General features: G+C 36.6%; 1 protein-coding gene across 3 annotated transcripts in view; it reads right to left on the bottom strand.

The window, feature by feature from the left end:
* Positions 1-20,145, bottom strand: part of AKAP10 (A-kinase anchoring protein 10) — a 79,150-nt gene that overhangs the window by 15,537 nt on the left and 43,468 nt on the right. For 2 of the 3 annotated variants that reach the window (XM_026005584.2, XM_072730477.1), the window contains exons 6-12: positions 19,971-20,055; positions 19,029-19,152; positions 17,610-17,746; positions 14,712-14,856; positions 12,303-12,476; positions 7,233-7,342; positions 4,427-4,509 (exon numbers count right to left, since the gene is read on the bottom strand). In XM_026005584.2, coding sequence (XP_025861369.2) covers positions 4,427-4,509; positions 7,233-7,342; positions 12,303-12,476; positions 14,712-14,856; positions 17,610-17,746; positions 19,029-19,152; positions 19,971-20,055 — 858 coding nt within the window. Of the gene's footprint in view, positions 1-2,184; positions 3,944-4,426; positions 4,510-7,232; positions 7,343-12,302; positions 12,477-14,711; positions 14,857-17,609; positions 17,747-19,028; positions 19,153-19,970; positions 20,056-20,145 lie in introns of those variants that run through there. The other variant, XM_026005586.2, reaches the window with a different exon arrangement.

Genomic DNA, 20,145 nt, shown 5'->3' with positions numbered 1-20,145 from the left:
CATCTATATATAATCTCTGCAGAAATTCCTCTAGATAAATTAATTAAATCAACAAATATTTAATGAATGCTTATCATGTGGCAGGCATAATTTTAGAATCAGGGAATATAGTGCCAAATAAGATAGATAAAATCCCTGCTCTCAGAGATGTAATATTATACTCATGGAAGAGAAACAGACTATAAACAAGTATGTGAATAAATCAGTAAGATAATATCAGACAGTAATCAAAAAATGGTATGTTAGTGGTACAGATGAGCTGAGATCATGTAGGCTAGGAAGTCCTCTCTGAAGAGAGAATAGTTGTAGGGCACCCGGGTGGCTCAGTTGGTTAAGCGTCCTCCTTCAGCTCAGGTCATGATCTCAGGGTCTTAGGACTGAGCCCCATGTCAGGCTCCTTGCTCAGCGCAGGGTCTTCCTGTCTCCCTCTTCCTTTGCCCTTCCCCACTGCTCCTGCATGCTGTCTCTCTCTCAAATAAATAAATAAATAAGATCTTAAAAAAATATATTTTCTCTTTTGATGAGAGACTACTTGCCATGAGAAGGAGCACATGAAAGCCATGGCAGGGAGAACAGCAAGTGGAAAGGCCCTAACAGAGAAGGGACCTCAAAAAAAAAGAATAAAGGAGATTCTAATTAGAGTCTAGTCCATGAAGCAGAGAGTGGTTCAAGGCAAAGTTGTAGAGGCAGGGAACATTCCTAGGTCACAGCAGAGAGGTGATCCAAAGCTATGGGAAAAGAGATAGGCAGGTAATTAAGCAAAAAAGCACGTAGGGTAAGAAAATTCAAAAGGTAGAGGAAAAGTAAAAGGCATCTCCCTCTTCTCATCCTTAAACTATATGATCTGCTTTGTGTATCTTTCCAGGAAATGTATACGTATATTCTTCTAAAAACAACATACATAGATCACCTATGATATATTCTAACCAAAAGGTGTAACTCACATCAAGACTTTAGGTAACAACTCCCAGTTAACAAGAAACACAGTGAGAAAGGAACAAGCTGAACAGTACAACCAGGAAAATCCAGAAGGTTGGGCATGTTATAGAATAATGACCCTGACAGGCTTACCAAGGCAGGGTCATAAAAGAGGGATGAAGTTAGATTAAAATAAACTGAGTACACCTTCTTAGTATCCTTAATAGATAGCATCATCTCTGAGTAATGAATAAAATTTGCTAGCTCCTACATTAGGTCATTTACTTCCCACAAAAATATGTGATTTAAAGACGTGTGGGGCAGCCCCGGTGGTGCAGTGGTTTGGTGCCGCTTGCAGCCCGGGGTGTGATCCTGGAGTCCCGGGATCGAGTCCCACGTCGGGCTCCCTGCATGGAGCCTGCTTCTCCCTCTGTCTCTCTTTCTCTCTCTCTCTCTCTCTGTGTCTATGAATAAATAAATAAAATCTTAAAAAAAAAAAAAAAAGACGTGTGGACAGCTAAAGGAAGCACTGGGATATACGGATGCATTTACTCAAACTGCAGAAACTACTATTACTTTATATAAGCATGTCTCGATTACATTAATAATCCAAGTAACTTGATGGATGAGTTTGCTGGTTGGTAGATATATAATCCTGTTGCCTCTACCTTCAAACACAACCCAAGTCTGACCATTCCTCCATTATCTAATTCACAACCATTATTATCATTCTTTACTGAAACCATGGCAAATGCTGTTTCCTTGCTTCTCCTCTTAAATTCCTACATCTTATTTTCCAAAGGGTCACCAAAGCCACACTTTTAAAACATTAATCACATTATGTTACTCCCCTGTTCCAACTTCCAACACTTTCAACTTCCTATCATGGTCTGTGATAACCCTTCCCACCTTACTTGCCTTCTACCATGCATCCCTTTGCTCACTCCTCTTCAGTCACACTGGTCTTGCTGTGGCTTGATCATGCTGGGCTCTTAAGCTTCAGGGATCGTTCCTGTTCCTTCTGCCAAGAATGCTCTTCCTGCAGATACGCCAGGGCTCACTCCCCCATTTTGCTCAGGTCTCTACTCAAAATGCTACTTTCTCAGTGAGACCTTTCCTGACAACTACTTTTCAAAAAATTTTTCATATATAAGTAGGCTTGATACCCAGCACAGAGCCCAACACGAGGCTTGAACTCACAACCTTGAGATCGAGACCTGGCTGAGATCAAGAGTCAGATGCTTAAATGATTGAGTCAACCAGGTGTTCCTCCTGAAAACTTTTATTTTTGTCTTTTAAAGATTTTGTGTATTTATTTATTTTAGGGGGAGAGAGAAAGAGGGAGAGAGTGCAAGTGCGAGAGTGTGAGCAGGGGGTAGGGGAGAGGGAAAGGGAGAGAATCCTAAGCAGATTCCATGTTGAGTACAGAGCCCAATGTGGGGCTTGATCTTGAGATCATGACCTGAGCCAAAATCAAGAGTCAGATGCTAACCAAATGAGCCACCCAGGCACCCCTCACAACCACTTTAAGATAGACCTCTCCACTATTCTTATGTTTATATATATATATATAAACATACACACACACACACACACACACACACACACACACACACTATTTATCTGTTTACTGTCTCTTCCACAATACTGTGAGCTCCACAAGGGCTGGAAATTTCATTTTCTTCTCAGAATCTAGAACTGCAGATGCAAAGAGCAGGCACTCATATTTTAGAATGAATAAATGAATAATATGAAGAGATTAAATAAACAAAATGAGCAAAGATAGTGTTTGGAAAAAAAGTTTTTTGTGTAGCTACTAACTACATATCTTGACTCCTGTATTAAAAAAAAAAAAAATCCTGCAAGCACTCAATATCTATACTTTAGTAGTAGCACTTCTTCATGAAATATCAGAGAAGACAGACCAGCTTTTTAAAAAATTAATGAGTGCAGAGATTCTCTTAATACTGGAGATGCCATTATCCTCACTGACAGAAGCTACCTGAGGACAACGTGGAGCCCTTCTTGGCCAATACCCTACAAAGGCTGTTTAGGACTTTTGCTCCAAGGCTACTAGTAACCTCTTCCTTGTATTCATGTTTTACCCAATAAAAGACACTACTAGACTCTAAGCTTAATGACAGGATCTCTATCTTCTAACCAGCCCAGTGAGTATGAGTACACAGAGGCACTAAAAACCTATTACTGAATGTTCTTTCAGTCTGTAAACTTTTCCCGATCATGTTCTTCAGACTTCTTTGGCAATATAAGGCGAAATAGGTAACAGGTCCCTTTTTGGTCTAAATTATTTCAACAATTGCTGCATCTTTAGCTTACTCTGTCAATGTATATCTGACCCAAAAGTAGGCTACTCATCAACATAAAGTGGTGTGATTCACTACTCGAACAACAGTTGCATTAAAAAATAAACATAACATGAGGCACCTGGCTAGCTCAGTCAGTAGAGGAGCATGCGACTCTTATTCTTAGGGTCATGATTTTAAGCCCAGGTAGAGTTTACTTAAAAAAATTTTTTAAATACACATAACAGGAATGGAGTCCTATTAAATCCAATAAAGATTAACAATACCTCTTAATTTAAACACACTTACCAAGATGGAGCATTTTCTTTTTTAAAAAGTGTTTTTTAAAGGTTTTATTTATTTGAGAAAGAGAGAGAGAGAGAGAGCAAGCGATCACACAAGTAGAGGGAGAGGGAGAAGCACACTCCCCACTGAGCAGGGAACCCAACATGGGGTGATCTGATCCCAGGACCCTGGGATCATGACCTGAGTGGAAGGCAGACACTTAACTGAGCCACCCAGGCACCCCTCGAATATTTTCTTCTTAAAAAAGTTAGTATCTTTTACTCAAGACAATAGTGTCAATCCAATCACACTGAAAAATTTCTAGATCCTAAGTGAATGGATCCACATTGGTTTCCAAATTTAGTATATGAGCTGCCAAAGTGAGCACTCCACATTGGTTTCCAAAAATCTTCCTGTGTCGACCAATTGTTTGGAAGCTGAAATCAGTCACAAATAATGTTCTTGTCAAAAAAGATTTCTGTGTTTAACTCTTACAGTTGACTGAGCACTCTCCTGCTGGTTAAACAAAGGATTTGAATTTCAATCTACTAATATTTTTCACAAGTATTTCATAATAACTTTCAATAAATTAGAGGAAATTTAACGAACTAAAGGGGCTCAAAATAAACATTAAATCCAAGCTGGACTGGGTATTCACCATTTTAAATAAAAAGGTCATCCTTACATAAAGATGTGCTTTCTATAATGGTAATGCTACTCACAAACTTTCATTCAGAAAGACTGCACGAGATGCAACTACACACAGCCTTTGGAATCAGTTGTGATAGAAACATAAGGTGAGAGGTAAAGCAGTTATTTCATAAAATAAACTGTTTAAATCTTAAGTGACCCTTCATTTACAGTCAATGACTAACATGAGTGAAGGCCTTATGCGGAGTATAAAATTTTACACCACAAACCTTTTGATTTCTTTACATCAGGTTCAGGTTCAGATTCTCGGATGAACTGCCCCAAGTCACTTACTCTTCCAAATGTCATCTTCCTAAATAGGTACAAAAAGTAGAACATGATTTCTAACAATCAATTTTAAATTAAGAAAAATTCCATTCTTAAGCATCTTACCTAAATCCAGAAAGCTAAAAATACAATTTATAGCTAGCTCATGTTATTCAGAACAAAGCTTATTTCAAATAGAAAGTCCCCAATGAAAACAAAATCTTTAATTCAATGTAATTTCATTCAAAATCCAAAAAAAGGTTTATGAAACATGATGGATAAAGACATATCTCACAATTCTAAAATTTATACACAAAAGAGAAAAAGTATAAGAACAGCCAAGATAGGTTTGTAAAAGAGATAAAAAAGGTAGGAACTTGCCCTGGATCAAAATATGTATTATAAAGCTGGAGTAATTATATGTGATAATTACATTTGCTATAAAGCTATAATAATATAAAACAAAGTTAAAAGGCAAAGAACACAGTAAAAGATCTTAACAGACATTATAATTAATAATATTAAAAAAAATACAGAATCCTACCAAGTCACTAAGAAATCATCCAACAGAAAAAACGTAAAAAGGAGACAAACAGTCAATTCATAGAAGAAAAAACTGAATAAAATGCCAAAAGAAGCTTAATCTCATGAGTAGTAGTCCAGATTGGTTAAAAAAAAAAAAATCAAACATGTAATGTTACTATCAATATAAAGATGTGGAGAAAATTAGTATTTTTATTAATGGGGGATAAGAATGCATAATATATAGATACTTTTAAAGGTAAGTTGGTAAGATCTATTAAAATTTAAAATCTGCTTCTTGGTACAAGAAGCATATAAAAGGAAGTCTTTTGCTATACTGTGTATAATAGTGAAGAATTGCAAACAACTTAAATACCCATCAATACCAAAAGGGCTAAATAGTGGCCACGGTTATGAGCTATAATTAGTATTATACAGGGAATGCTACAACATGGTTAAAATGAGGTAAATCAGTATAGACTAGCAAAGAAAAATCTCCAAAACTCACTGCAAATAAAAGCACAAGATACTGAATACAGTGTGATATCAATTACATAAAAATAAGCAAACAAAAATACATACTATATCAGTGATTATCCTGAGTAGGAAAGGGAAAGAATGAGCATTGGTGTGTGACCAAGGGGGACGTTAGCCTTATCTATCAATTTTTATAAGAGATTAATGTATTTGTAATTAAAAGTAGGTTAAAAAAAAACACAACTCTGTATGCCCATATATTATTTCACCTCGGGCAGAGTGGGTCTTATTTTAGGGCTATTGCTCCTAGTAGGCCATCATTTCACATGTGGTTGCAATACACTGATAGATACAATTTTGTCTGCCTTGAGAAAAATTTCAGGAAGATGCCAAAACAAACAATGAGAACTATCTTTAAAGATGAAGAAAAGTCCTTATTTCTCTACTTCTGACCGATTTTACACATTATCTGTTAAAATATATTTAATTTACACACACAAAGAACTTATAGAAGTAAAAGATCTTGGAACTGACAGATTGTCTTAAGTTAGGTTTTAAGTAAATGAACCAACCATTCCTTAATAAATATAATCTTTGTAATTAAATAATTTATGCTTATTGTCCACCATTTCCTAAAAGAAAAGATAAAGATTACAAATTACAACACTGACTCAGCTGAAGTGGCTTCCTAAAGACAGTGTGGTCAAACAGCCCTTTATTTATACCTGAGTACTTTTCAGGATTCCTTGGTCTCCCAAAGTATCACTGCTACTTTCTGATAAAATCAATTAGCTAAACATGTTGAAATTACTTTTTTATGGTGTTATCAGGACTGGGGTTGGGGTTGGGTATGGTAATCAAGAAGTTACACAGGTTTATAGGTTCATCAGCCATCTTTAGGAAAGAGGAAGTGATTTTATGATTTGATCTGTGGTAAAGATTGAAAGTGGCGTATGCTATGAACTGACTGATGTCTTTTTGTAATAGGATAAACCCAATTCTTAAATATAGAGAAATAATTTTATTCCATTTTCAAGTATTACATAGTCCATAAAAAATGGTGCTGGCATCTTTGTACTTTTAGTTTTGCTTTTAAGATAGAGACTTTGAAATAGCTAACATATGAACCAAATGACATATGCAAGAGATACAACCTACAACATATATAAACATGACACTCCTCAACCTTGTACAGTGTGGTGGACTGATGATGGTAATGGTATTTATGGAGTGTTTACTAGATACCTGGAAAGGTTTGGGATGCTTTTTATGTACCTCATTTAATCCCCTAAGTAACCCAATGAAGTAGTAATACCATCTTCATTTTGGAGATTAAAAAACAGACACAGAGGTTGAGTAGTTTGTTAATAAGAGGTTGAGACAAGATTAAAACCCAAAAAGTCACTCCTGAGCTTCCACTCTTAATTGTGGTCTACTGGATATGATATATAGTAGTGCTGGGTATATAACAGTAGATTAAAAACAAGTTTTAAATTTTAAATTAAAAAATATAAGATGCAGGGTGCCTGGGTGGCTCAGATGGTTGGGCATCTGCCTTTGGCTCAGATCATGATCCCAGGATCCTGGGACTGAGCCCCACGTTGGGCTCCCTGCTCAGCGAGGAGTCTGTTGCTCCCTCTCCGTCTGTTCCTCTCCCTGCTTGTGCGCGTGCTCTCGCTCAAATGAATAAGAATCTTAAAAATAAGTAAATAAATAAAAGATGCAAAATTCAGCAGACCTGTAAAAATCCTAGATGTTAGTTAAGCTTACCCTGCATACGTCCGCTGATACAAAGATTCTGGATCCAGACTTGCAGCATCCACAATTATCGCTTCATCAAAATTTTTCAGAATTTTAACACTGGCTTTTTTCATACTGGACTACAACAGAAATTTTAAAATTAATAGTCTGCTATTTGGGAATCAAAAAGTCCTCGGTTTGGAAAATGACAGATTTGTACAAAATCTTCAGTATTTGAAATATACGTAATTCTCATTCAACCCTATCATTACAGAGATGCTGAACAGCAATGATTCTAAAATGTAACCTCAAAATATAACCATGGGAGGAAAGCACAGTTATTACAATATACAATATATGCATTTAATGCCATATGTTTGTTTTCTTAATGATCTAAGTTCCAACAAATGTGGTATCCTCACAGGCATTACATTCCCAAATATGCAAGACTGCCATCCACCCAGGCATATACAGCTTAGCTAACTTTTACAGAGTCACATGAGGCCATGTGACAAAAGAGAAAGTAAACTTTCTAAAATGACAAGCTAGATGAGCGTAGTAAGTTCCCCTCTAGCATGTCATCTCCCACTCCTCATCCCACAAAAAAAGCAAGTCAGAATTGGTATTTCTACGAAATACCAGAGCCATGGGTTTTCCCAGATACTCTACTTCTAAAAATTCAATTACAGACAGATGCAGTTCCACAAAATGACTAATATATAAGATTATTATTCACTGTAGCATTGTTTAAAATAACAAAAGATGAGAACATGCTTAATGTCCATGATAAGGTATAGGTTAAATTAATAAAATAAAAATTGGACGCTTATAGAACACACTCTCATCTACAGTGTGTGTGGGGGGGTCTCTTTACTTGCCAAGGGTAAATAATTAAAAAGAAAGAGGCACCAGCATAAAGAAGGTGGAATAGTTCTTTGAGGCTACTGTTAACTGAGATACCAAACCAGACATCACAAGAAAAGAAAACTAAAGATCAATATTTCTTCTAAGTATAGATGCAAAATCCTAACAAAATATTAGCAAACAAACCCAGCAACATATAAAAATAATTATATACCATGATCAAATGAGATTTATCCCAGAAATGCAAGGTTGGTTTAACATCTGATAATCGATTGAAGTACTACACCATATCAACTGAGTAAAAACCAAAACCCACATGATCATCTCAATCGATACAGAAAGAATATTTGACAAAATCCAACACCATTTCATGATAAAAAAAAAAAAAAAGAAATAGTGGGAAATAGCTTGATAAAAAGCATTTATGAAAAATCCATCCATACCTAACATATTAAAAGATGAAAAACTCAGGGGACGCCTGGGTGGCTCAGTGCTTGAGCATCTGCCTCAGGGTGTAACCCCGGGTCTGGGGATCGAGACCCGCACACTGAGCTCCCTGTGAGGAGCCTACTTCTCCCTCTGCCTGTGTCTCTGCCCTCTCTCTCTGCGTTTCTCATGAATAAATAAATAATCGTAAAACAAAATACAACAAAACAAAACTGAAAGCTTTCTTCATGAGGTCAGGAATAAAACAAAGATGCTCACTTTCACCACTTCCATTCAACACCATACTGCAAGTTTTAGCCCAAGCTATCAGGCAACACAAAGAAATAAAAGGCATTCAAAGTGGACAGGAAGAAGAAAACTATTTCTATTAGCAGATGACATGATCTTATGTATAGAAAATCCTAAAGAATCCACAAGAAAACTATTAGAGTTAACACATGAATTTAGTAAAAGCTGAAGTACAAGATCAACACAAAGTTGTACTTCTATGCATTACCAATGAAGAATAAGAATATGAAATTAAGAAAATAATTCTATTTATAATAGCATCAAGAAGAATGAAATACTCAGGAAAAAATGACCCAAGTAGGTATAAGACTTGTACACTGAAACCTACAAAACAACAATGAAAGAAATTAAAGATAGCTTAAATAAATGGGATAACATCCCATTGTTCATGGACTGAAAGACGACTTAATATTGTCAAAATGGCAATATATCCCAAGGAATCTATAGATACAACGTAAATTCAATCCTAAAATTTGTATGGAATTTCAAGGGACCCAGAATAGCCAAAATAATCTTACAAGTGAAAAAAAGCTGGAGGACACACAGTTCCTGATATTTAAATTTACAAAGCTGTAGTAACTTTCTCAATAAATGGTTTGGGACAACTAGATATTCACATGCAAAAAAAAAAAAAAGTTGGACCTTAGTTCAAACAACATGCAAACTAATTCAAATGGATCAAAGGCCTAAAACTCAGAAGAACACACAGGTGGGCATGGGGAGTGATTGTTAATGTTCCATTTGCAAGGTTTCCATTTGGGATGATGAAAAAGTCTGGAACCAGACAGTGGTAATGGTTGCACTACACTGTGAATATACTAAATGTCACTGAATTAGAGACTTTATAACAGTTAACTTTATGTTAGGTGAATTTTTCCTTGATTAAAAAAAAGTATATCCACTTACAATGAAAATATGAGCACAAGAAAAAAAATTCCATTTATAATAGCACCAAAAAGAATAAAATATCTATTTATCTTTTTTTAAGAATAAAATACTTAGAATAAATTGAAGAAATACAAAACTGACACTTGAAAACCACAAAATGCTACTGGAAGGAATTAAAGATCTGAATAAAATTAAAGGAATCCTATGTTCATGGGTCAGAATATTTAATACTGTTAAGATGGCAATATATCCCAAACTGATTTATGGAGTCAATGCACTCTATATCAGAATCCTGGCTGGTGTCTTCAGAGAAGCTGACAAACTGATCCTTAAATGCATCTGAAAACTCAAAAGACCTCAAAAAGTCAAAACAATCTTAAAAAAGAACTAAGTTGGAAGACTCCCGCTTCCTTCTTGACTTCAAAACTTGTTACCCAAGCAGGAGTAATTAAGACAGAGTTAAACAGTTATCATTTGACCTAACAATTCTACTTCTAGATATATACACAAGAGAAATGAAAATCTATATCCACACAAAAACTTGTACAGGAGCATTATTCATAATAGCCAAAAGAGAGAATCAACCCAAATGTCCCTCAACTGATGCATAAACAAGATGTGATATGTTGGTACAATCGAATACTTGGCCATAAAAAGGAATAAAGTTCTGGGGAGCCTGGGTGGCTCAGTCGGTTGGGCAACTGACTCTTGATTTTGGCTCAAGTCATGATCTCAGGGTCCTAGATCAGGCCCTGCTTTGGGCTGCCTGCTCAGGGGGGAGTCTGCTTCTCCCTCTCTCTCTCTCTGTCCCTCCCCCTGGCTCATGCTCTCTCTCTCTCTCTCTCTCAAATGAAAGATCTTTTAAAAAACCAACAACAAAAAACAACAAAAAAAGGAATAAAGTTCTGATATATGCTAAACATGGATGAACCTTGAAAACAGTATGCTAAGTGAAAGAAGCCTGTTGCAAAAGACCACACACCATATGGTTCCAATTATATGAAATGTTCAGAATAGGCAAGTCTATAGAGACAGTAAGTAGATTAGCAGCCGCCTAGGGCTGGAGGAATGGTGGATTTGGAGGGTATTAGTTAAAGGACACAGTTTCTCCCTTAGGTGAAAAACTTTTTAAATTGGCTGTGGTAACAGTTAAGCAACTCTATGAATGTACTAAAACCACTGAATTATATAACATAAATGGGTGAACTGTATGGTATGTGAATTAGATCTCAATAAAGGCGTACCAAAAAAGAAAGGGAAAAGCATATTCAGAATGATTTCAATTATATAACTGAACAGGTAACACTAAACCATCAAAAGTCAGGATGGTAGCTATCCTGGCAGGAGGACAGTGACTATTAGAGGGCACAAGAGAGTTCAGGATATACTGGTAACATAATATTTCTTGATCTGGATGCTGGATATACAGGTCAAGTCTGTTTATGAAAATTCTTCAAGCTATATATAGTTATGTTATATAGAGTTTTCTGTATATTATACTTCAACCAAAAATGTAAAACTGTATTTATGGTTAGCATATAGACCTTTTAAGTGCTTAAATAACAACAAAACGTTCTAGCCTATATCAAAAACCAAAAGGCAACCACATTCAGCCGGTCACCTCCTATCTAATCTAAATAGGAGGAAAATGTACGGAGTCTTGTTGATGATAATAAATATGATAATAAATATGATGATGATAAAAATAAATTAAGAAAATTTATAAGGCTCCATGTCAAAAAAAACTCAAGTATTATTTATTTACATGTCAACAGTGTGATGGGAAAATAATTATGCTACATTATGGGGAAGAACACTAGACAGGGAATATGTTCTGGCTCTACATTTACTGTGTGACTTTAATAAAATTAGTTAACTTCTTAATACTTCCTCAGATCTCTTCTCTTGGGGACATTTCACTCAGTTTTGGGGAGCATCAGATAAGGTTTGATACATGAAAGCACTCCAAAAAGACACAAAAGATTAAGGAAATGTACAATGGCACTACAGTTCAAAATGAAACCAAAAGCTCTTTGATCTAATACAATATTAAGAAAGAATTATTAAGAATTATTCTAGGGGTGCCTGGGTGGTACAGCTGGTTAAGCACCTGCCTCTTGGTTTCGGCTCAGGTTGTGATCTCAGGAAAGTAAGATCCAGTATGCTCCACTCTGTGTGGAGTCTGCTTTGGGTTCTCTCTCCCTCAGCCTATCCTTCCCACTTGTGCTCATGCTCTAAGAAATAAATAAATAAATCCTTAAAAAAGCAGAGGGGGAATTATTCTATAAATCTCCCAAATGTAGTTACTAAAATTTCTCAAATAATTACACAAAGAGCTCTTCAGAGGCTATAAATGCATGTCATATAACTTGATTATTGAAAGCACAGCTGGAGTGTCAAGCAGAATAATGGCCTGAATGAAAGAGCACAATACCTTACAATATACTACTATATCATCACAGATATTTTGATTAAAGCATATAGTAAGTAGGCCAAATTTATTTTCTTTGTTTCTCCTACAATGAAAACTTCCAAACAGAATCTGTTACTGATATTTGAAGGAAGGGATCTGTAGACCTTTCTCCCGCATGGCAGAGGCTAACTGGTCGATACCTGAGAGGCCGAGATGTCGGAACCACCCGGGTGAGAGTCATCAGGAGGGCCAGCAGAGCCATGAGCAATCAGTGAAACATTTCCCCCCAGAAATTCATCTCCTCGAACCGAATGGATGAGGTCATTCAAATACTTATAATAAAGATTGCTGGACAAGAAGCCAGGCAAAAAGACCTGAAAGAGAGGACAAGCATTATTTTATTTTATTTTTTTGACAAGCATTATTTTAAAGTTGAAAGCAAATACAACTAAAACTTCATTTGAAAACAGAATTTTACCCACAATTCTACCAGCTAGCACAAATGATTTTACTTTTCCTTGTTACACTCCAAGTATTACCTTCTTGTGTAGTTTATATTGTCACTAAAATTAGGAGTACAGGGGATCCCTGGGTGGCTCAGCGGTTTAGTGCCAGCCTTCGGCCCAGGGCATGATCCTGGAGTCCTGGAATCAAGCCCCACATTGAGCTCGCTGCATGGAGCCTGCTTCTCCCTCTGCCTGTGTCTCTGCCGCTCTCTCTCTCTCTCTGTCTCTCATGAATAAATAAATAAAATCTTTAAAGAAAAATAAAATTATGAATACAATTTATAGCTTTATCCCCCCCCCAAAAAATGCTTGCCATAAAGCCATTACATAGACTTGGAGAGATCAGAGTTCTTAGAGACCAGAAAACATGCAGGGAGTGAATCTAATCTCAAACTAGATTTCTGATTATAAATATTAAAGTCTTTGTATATAAATTTATTTTTTTTACCTTTGAAATGATTTCCTTAGGATAAATTATGAGGTGTGATCATGCAGTTAAACAGCATCAATGTTTTAAAAGCTTTGACAGATATGGCCACTTTACCCTTCAGAAGGATGCTGTCAATTTGTATCATTGGCAATATATCAAGGTATCTGTTTTGACACAGGCTTTCCAACAATGGATTGTGTTTCTTCAAATTATTGTTAAATTAGTATCTAATGATATACGGGTGTTTTTATTTACATTTAAACATTATAAATGATGCTAAGTTCCCATGTTTATTACTGGCATTTCCTATTAGCAACTTTTCCTTCATAGCAGTTAGCACATGATTATAAACAGTCTATGTTTAACATGTGCCTTCTTTACAGACAAGAGCTACAGGAGGGCAGAAACCATGTTTCTTCTGTTTACCACTGAAATACTAATACCTAGCACAGAAATTTTCAAAGTATTGATGAACAAATCATTCAGGTATTTTTCTCATTTACCTAATTGATAATATTATTAAAATTAGTCTAAGTTCTTTATATTATACATTATTTTATAAGAAATATTTCCACATTCGGTTTTTCTCTGTATTTTAAGAAGTTTATTTTTTTAAATTTTATTTATTCATGAGAGACAGAGAGAGAGAGAGAGAGAGAGAGAGAGAGAGACACAGGCAGAGGGAGAAGTCCATGCAGGGAGCCCGATGTGGGACTCGATCCCGGGACTCCAGGATCACGCTCTGGGCCAAAGGCAGGCGCTAAATCACTGAGCCACCCAGGGATCCCCCAGAAGTTTACATTCTTTATACAATAAAGATCTGGAACTTTTCCTTGGAGATCAGAAAGATTTTAATTTAAATCAGGAAAAAATTTTTTATCCCTGGGCACTAGATGATACTCTATTTAGTTTGCCATTAGCTTTTTAGTGATTTGATTTTTATATGTAATTTTTCCATGTTCCTGAAATTCAGTTTTTATGTGTGGCATTATTTAATAGCACTTACTGGACCCTTTTTCACCAAGATACACATGACATACATAAGCAACATAACCTCATGGGCTTATCCTGGGCTCTGTGGATTCCTAGTAAGACCTACTCTCGTTTATTTGAAGAATAAATCATTCATAAATTCCAACACCTTACTATTAATAAGCTATTAGTGATACCCCACAAGTTTTGATACACAAAACTAGTATTCTAACCCCGTTGATAGATACTGATGAATTATTTGGATCATTCCTAAGCTAAATGCCCAATACTGCTAATCTAATTATTTTTGAAAATGTAATAATAACAGCAGTAATAATGGCCATTAACATTTCTCAATGTTTACTATGTGTTAGACATAATGCTAATATAAGAACTTTATACGTCTAACTTCGTTATCCTTAAAGTAACTCTTAGGTAAGTATCCACATTATCTCCATTTTATAGATGCGGAAAATGGGCATTAAAGAATTTCAGTATCTGCCTGAGGTCACTCAGCCTATGAAGTTAATTAATACATACCAAGTCAGACTCAAAGCCTCTGCTCTTAATCACTATGCTTCACTGCTTCAATTTTCCCTGTTCTGTTACATTTGTTTTTTTTCCTGGTTAGGTTTTCTGGGTTTTACCCAGAAAGAAGTAAAAACTTCTTGCAGTTTAATATTCTTGAAGTTCTTAGTTACCTTCTCCATGGTTGTCCAGGCCTGACGTAACGGAGTTGTGAAACAGTTAGGGAGTGGCCCACCTTCCCTGCAGATATTGGATTCAATTTCTAATCGTACAACATCATCAAATCCAAGGGGATGTGTGGCTTGGAGGGAGAAGTACCTATGATACAAAGACAGCAAAAATAAAACCAATGTCCTAGCCAGTACAAGCAACTTTTGGTACTGACTCTTTTATGAGGCCACTTGATTCAGCCTGCAGACCTAGGCCTCAAGACCTGGCTCATACTGGCCATGCTGCAACCTTTATTCCCACAACCCCAAAGGTATCTAAGTCAACTTGCTACCTTCTTATCTCCTTCTATCTTCCTTAGTTCTTGTTTAAGATTTCTGAGAATCAGGCTACAGCTGAGACAAAGAAATCAATCACACACAGTTGATGGGTACCTATCCTCTGTTTAGCACTTGGGAGATAGAAATAGAGTTAAAAGAGGGTAAGACACAGTTATGCTGGAAAGGGAGCAGAAAAGATCTCTGCATAGAACACAATGAGAACACACCCTATAACCAGGAAGCACAGGTAATATACATGCAGGAATTCAAAATACAGTAACACGGAAAGTGAAGTAGATGGATTTGATGTATTTGGACAGAATAACACGACTTGATGAAGCCTGGGTGTAGAAAGGAAAAGGAGTAACCAAAGATACCTCAAAGATATCTAACTTCTTAAGATATAATGCAAAACTAGTGTTTTTTGTTTTTGTTTTGCAAACCTACTGTTTTGGTAAGCTGATGTATAAAGTAGATACCAAAAAAAAAAAAGGAGAATTAAAAGCCAAATATATATGTCTGTTCTCTTCCAAGCATACTAGGGACTTCTAAATCTTGTCTAAGATATAAATGCAGAAAGACTGATGAGGAACGATTGTGACTATATGTACATAACATACATAAGATACAAAAACAAATTGGGTTGGGGCGCCTGGGTGGCTCAGTCAGCTGAACATCTGACTCTTGATTTTGGCTCAGATCATGATCTCAGGGTTGTGGGATGGAGCCTTAGGATGGCTCCACAATCAGTGGGGAATCTGCCTGATTCTCAACTCTTTCTGTCTCCTCTGCCTCTCCCCTGCCTCACACTCACTCACTCTCTCTCTCAAATGGAATAAAAAACAAAACAAAACAAAAAACTAGGATCAGTGCAGTCAAATTTGACACAATGAACTTGACAAAATGACAGCCAGTGGGATGCCATATGGTGATCTTCATTTAAAAATGGCTCCCAACGTGAAAATGGGATCCAGTGGGAAAACAGGGTCTCTGCTCTCGGTGGCTACTGAACTCCAGCCAGGAGCTTACTACTACTGCCACTCTTCTGTTCCAGCATAAAAAAAATATATATGTATTTTTTGTTATTACTCTTTTCTTTTTTTTTTTAATTTTTTTTTTAAATTTTTATTTATTTATGATAGTCACAGAGAGAGAGAGAGAGGCAGAGACATAGGCAGAGGGAGAAGCAGGCTCCATGCACCGGGAGCCCGATGTGGGATTCGATCCCGGGTCTCCAGGATCGCGCCCTGGGCCAAAGGCAGGCGCCAAACCACTGCGCCACCCAGGGATCCCCTGTTATTACTCTTTTCTTAACAAATAGTCTCCCATCTTATAACAAATAAGTTGGTAAATACTCTTCTATGATTCGAATTTTGGGGCATCCCAGACCAAATTTCTAAATGTAAACACTCGCTATTTTAACATCCATGTAACAATGTTCCTTATATAATATTTTCCACAAATAGATTATATAAATAAACACTGGACAAACATTAAGAATTGCATTCCAGCCCAAGTTCTGACAATAACTTGCCCTGTGACCTTGAGAAAATCAATACCTCATTGGGCCTTTGTTTTCTCACCTGCATAATGGGAAAATCAGACTAGATCTCTAATCTGGCTCCATCAGCATCATCTTGGGTATCTTCTAAAAATAAAGATTCCTGGGTCATACCTCAAATGTGCTGAATCAGAATCTCTTAGAGAGGAGGGCTGGAAACCTATTTTTAACAAGCTCCCAGGTGGTTCTTACGCAGACAGCCCAGCATGAACCTGCAGAGCAATGCTCAGGAACCACTGACCTAGATGCTCTCAGCTCTCCTGCAAACCCTAACATCCCACAGACTTTACTCTACTGTCAAGTTATCCTCCCAGCAATTGCTTGTAGATACAAATAGCACATGACTTTTCTTAACAGAATAAGAAAAATTAAATGAATAGAGTAACACAGGGGGCCATATCACTCATATCACTCAACTGACCAGATGTTTTCAGTTATGTTCACGGTAAGATTCTGCCATCTTCTCATTTTCAGTGAAGACCAATGAAAAACACTTATTCACTGAGTATTAACCTGGCTGCGTATATCTGCATCAGAAAATATGATGCACTCATTCATAGATATTTAAGACCCTTTACAATATATTCTGATTAGTTTCATCTTCCTCCTATATTCCCTACCCAAGTTTTATTTACCCAAACTCAGATTTTCTGAAAGTGCCACATTCCCCTGTTTCTCTGACTTTGCTTGTGCCAATGTCTCTGCCTAGAATGTTCTTTCCCACCTTCTATGGCTAGCAAAATTTAATTCATTACTCTGGATCCAATTCAAATGTTTCTTCTGAGAAACGCTCCCTGAACTCCACCACCACCACCTTTCTTGCCACACACAAACCTCCTGTTCCCCCATCAAAAACATTTATTCTGAGAATCCTAAAACTTTATACACACTGTATGAAAAGCAGATTTATGATACTCCCTATGAGCTCCTTGACAGCAAAGACTGGATTGTTCATCTTTACTTCCAAAATACACATCAAATACTCAGTATTTGCCAAATGCTGAAAAATCAATAAAACTCACTTGTCATATAAAATCATGGCATCATTCTGTGCTTCCTGTCCATCATACTGGCCCTTTTTGGCAGCAAGTTGAGACTGGAAGTTATCTGCTGCCAACCAGAACTGTAAGATATTCACTGCATCCTCTTTTTCCATGTACTAGGAAGGAAAAATACAAAAGAAAAGAAAAAAAGATGATAAACAGATTTCTCTAACCATCTCTAATCCATAAGCCCAACCATTAAAAATACAGGACATACACAAAAAACAAAAACAGATCCACTTGTTCAGTTAATGCCAGTCAGCACCTTGCAGTTGCTTTTGAGACTGAAAAGTTTAAAAACCATTGTTGTAGAGGAAAAACTCAAAGAACTAACAAAAAAAAAAAAAGAAAAAAAAAAAAACACCACACTGCTGGATACAAACTTAAGTGAACTGGAATAAGAATCACAGTAAAGGGATCCCTGGGTGGCGCCACGATTTGGCGCCTGCCTTTGGCCCAGGGCGCGATCCTGGAGACCCGGGATCGAATCCCACATCGGGCTCCCGGTGCATGGAGCCTGTTTCTCCCTCTGCCTGTGTCTCTGCCTCTCTCTCTCTCTCTCTCTCTGGCTATCATAAATAAATAAAAATTAAAAAAAAAAAAAAAAAAAGAATCACAGTAAAGATGATCAGTGGGCCCTTGCTGGCTAACATACAAAAAGTAAAGCAACCAGACCGAATCTTTTATATCTGATCATTTCCATCACTCCACGCAGCCACAGTAACCTGAACGAATGTGGACTTAAACTTACGGCAAAGAGAGGGAGTGAGACAGCAAATCAACCAAAAGTTCTATTCCTGGGTGAGGCAGAGGGCAAGTGTGTATAGAAGTTATGCTCTGTGAACCTGGAAATCCTCTTCTCTCTACTTAATAGTCATCTGCTTTGCAACTAAAGAATTTCATTTACCGAAACCTAACAAATATCATCAAGCTAAACTGTGTATAGGCCTCAAATAGATTAATCTACTCATTGCTTGAGAAATCCTATCAAGTGGCTAAAGTAAAAGCAATGATAGAAGGAAAAAAATTTACTACTTTCCTTTCCTCTTCTGAAGTCTGGTCTGCAAATATGTGCGCACTGGAATCAAGTATCAAACCTGTGGTTTTAAAACAGCTCCAGATAATTAAAAATACGCATTCTCCTATAAGCAGAAGTTTAGTTAAATTTTTCAAAATTGGTTATTTTACACTGAATTCTCATGTTCTCTTTAACCTAATATGCTGTTAAAGTACTCTTGCCATTAGGTGCACAATTTAACATAATAAAATTCTTTCATTCCAGTCAATCTTTTTGGAAATGATTTGGCTCCTCCGTGTTATCTTCTATAGGGGGCCCAACACATCTAGTTTAGAGGCTGGAATGTTCTAACAGAGTGTGAAAGGAAATGCAGACTTTACCTCAGAGAAATAAAAGAGGGCTGACTCACAGAAGAGAATGTCAGCCAGGTAAACAGTTCCACTGGTCAGCACTTCAATCTGGTATTTACAGAAATGGTGACTTCGCAGAAACTCACTAAAGTGCCTGCACATGGACAAAAAGGAAAAATTTGAGGGAATGACCAAGGAAAGAGCTTAACTGGGAAAAATATACTCTCTCTTTCCATTCTGTGCCTATTGTATCTTAGAAGCCTTGGTCACACTACCTCCCTTCCCATGATGTTGTTCCTGGTTCCTACACCTGGAAGGATCTCTCCCACCTCTTAGTGACTTTGTAGTTGCCTCTGTTATGTGACACATGCTACATCATATTACATGTAACCAAAAAACATGCTCTATTTCTCTTAATAGGCTGTAACTTCCTTCAAAGCAGGGACTATATCTAACTGTGCCTTGTGCAGAGCACCCTTTCCATAAATACTAAATGACTCAATATGTAGACTTTTTTTTTAAGGGCATGCAGCAGTAATTAATCTAAAAAAAACAAAAAACAAAAAAACAAACCATGGAGGCAGTTTCAAAAAATCTAAGTGGATTTAGTAATACAGCATCCATTAAGCTTAAAGCATGCACTAACAAATTAGGATATCCACCTGAACACATGCATTGTTGAAATAAATAAATTAAAATAGTCACACTATAGTTATAATCACCCTCAAATGACTTCAGAATTTTAAAAAATTCTTTTAACTTAGGAAATATGAACAGTAAAAACAAATAAGTGTTTTATTTTTAAGAGTTCATATAATTTACATTTAAGACACCATGAACCAAGGTAGTCTCAGAGTATGCCTATAAGATCCTGTAAACATTCAAAACATTTATGTCAACAAGATAGTTTGTTTTTAGTTGAATGAACTCACATCCCCAAACCCAAAATGTGAAAGTATGAAATTAACTTACTCTTGCTCCATTGCACTAAAGACTATAGACTGTGCCAAAACAAAACAGTTGGGATCCACCTGTCCATCTTCTCCACAAATCTTTGCTGTAAAAGAAATGGTAAATAAATTTCTACTAAATCCAAACCATACACCTTTGTGAATCAAAGTAGGAAAATAACTGTAGAGGTATATAT

The sequence above is a fragment of the Vulpes vulpes genome, chromosome 12 (assembly GCF_048418805.1).
Source record: "Vulpes vulpes isolate BD-2025 chromosome 12, VulVul3, whole genome shotgun sequence".
NCBI classification, from domain to species: Eukaryota; Metazoa; Chordata; class Mammalia; order Carnivora; family Canidae; genus Vulpes; species Vulpes vulpes.
This window is presented reverse-complemented; position numbering and strand designations above follow the sequence as displayed.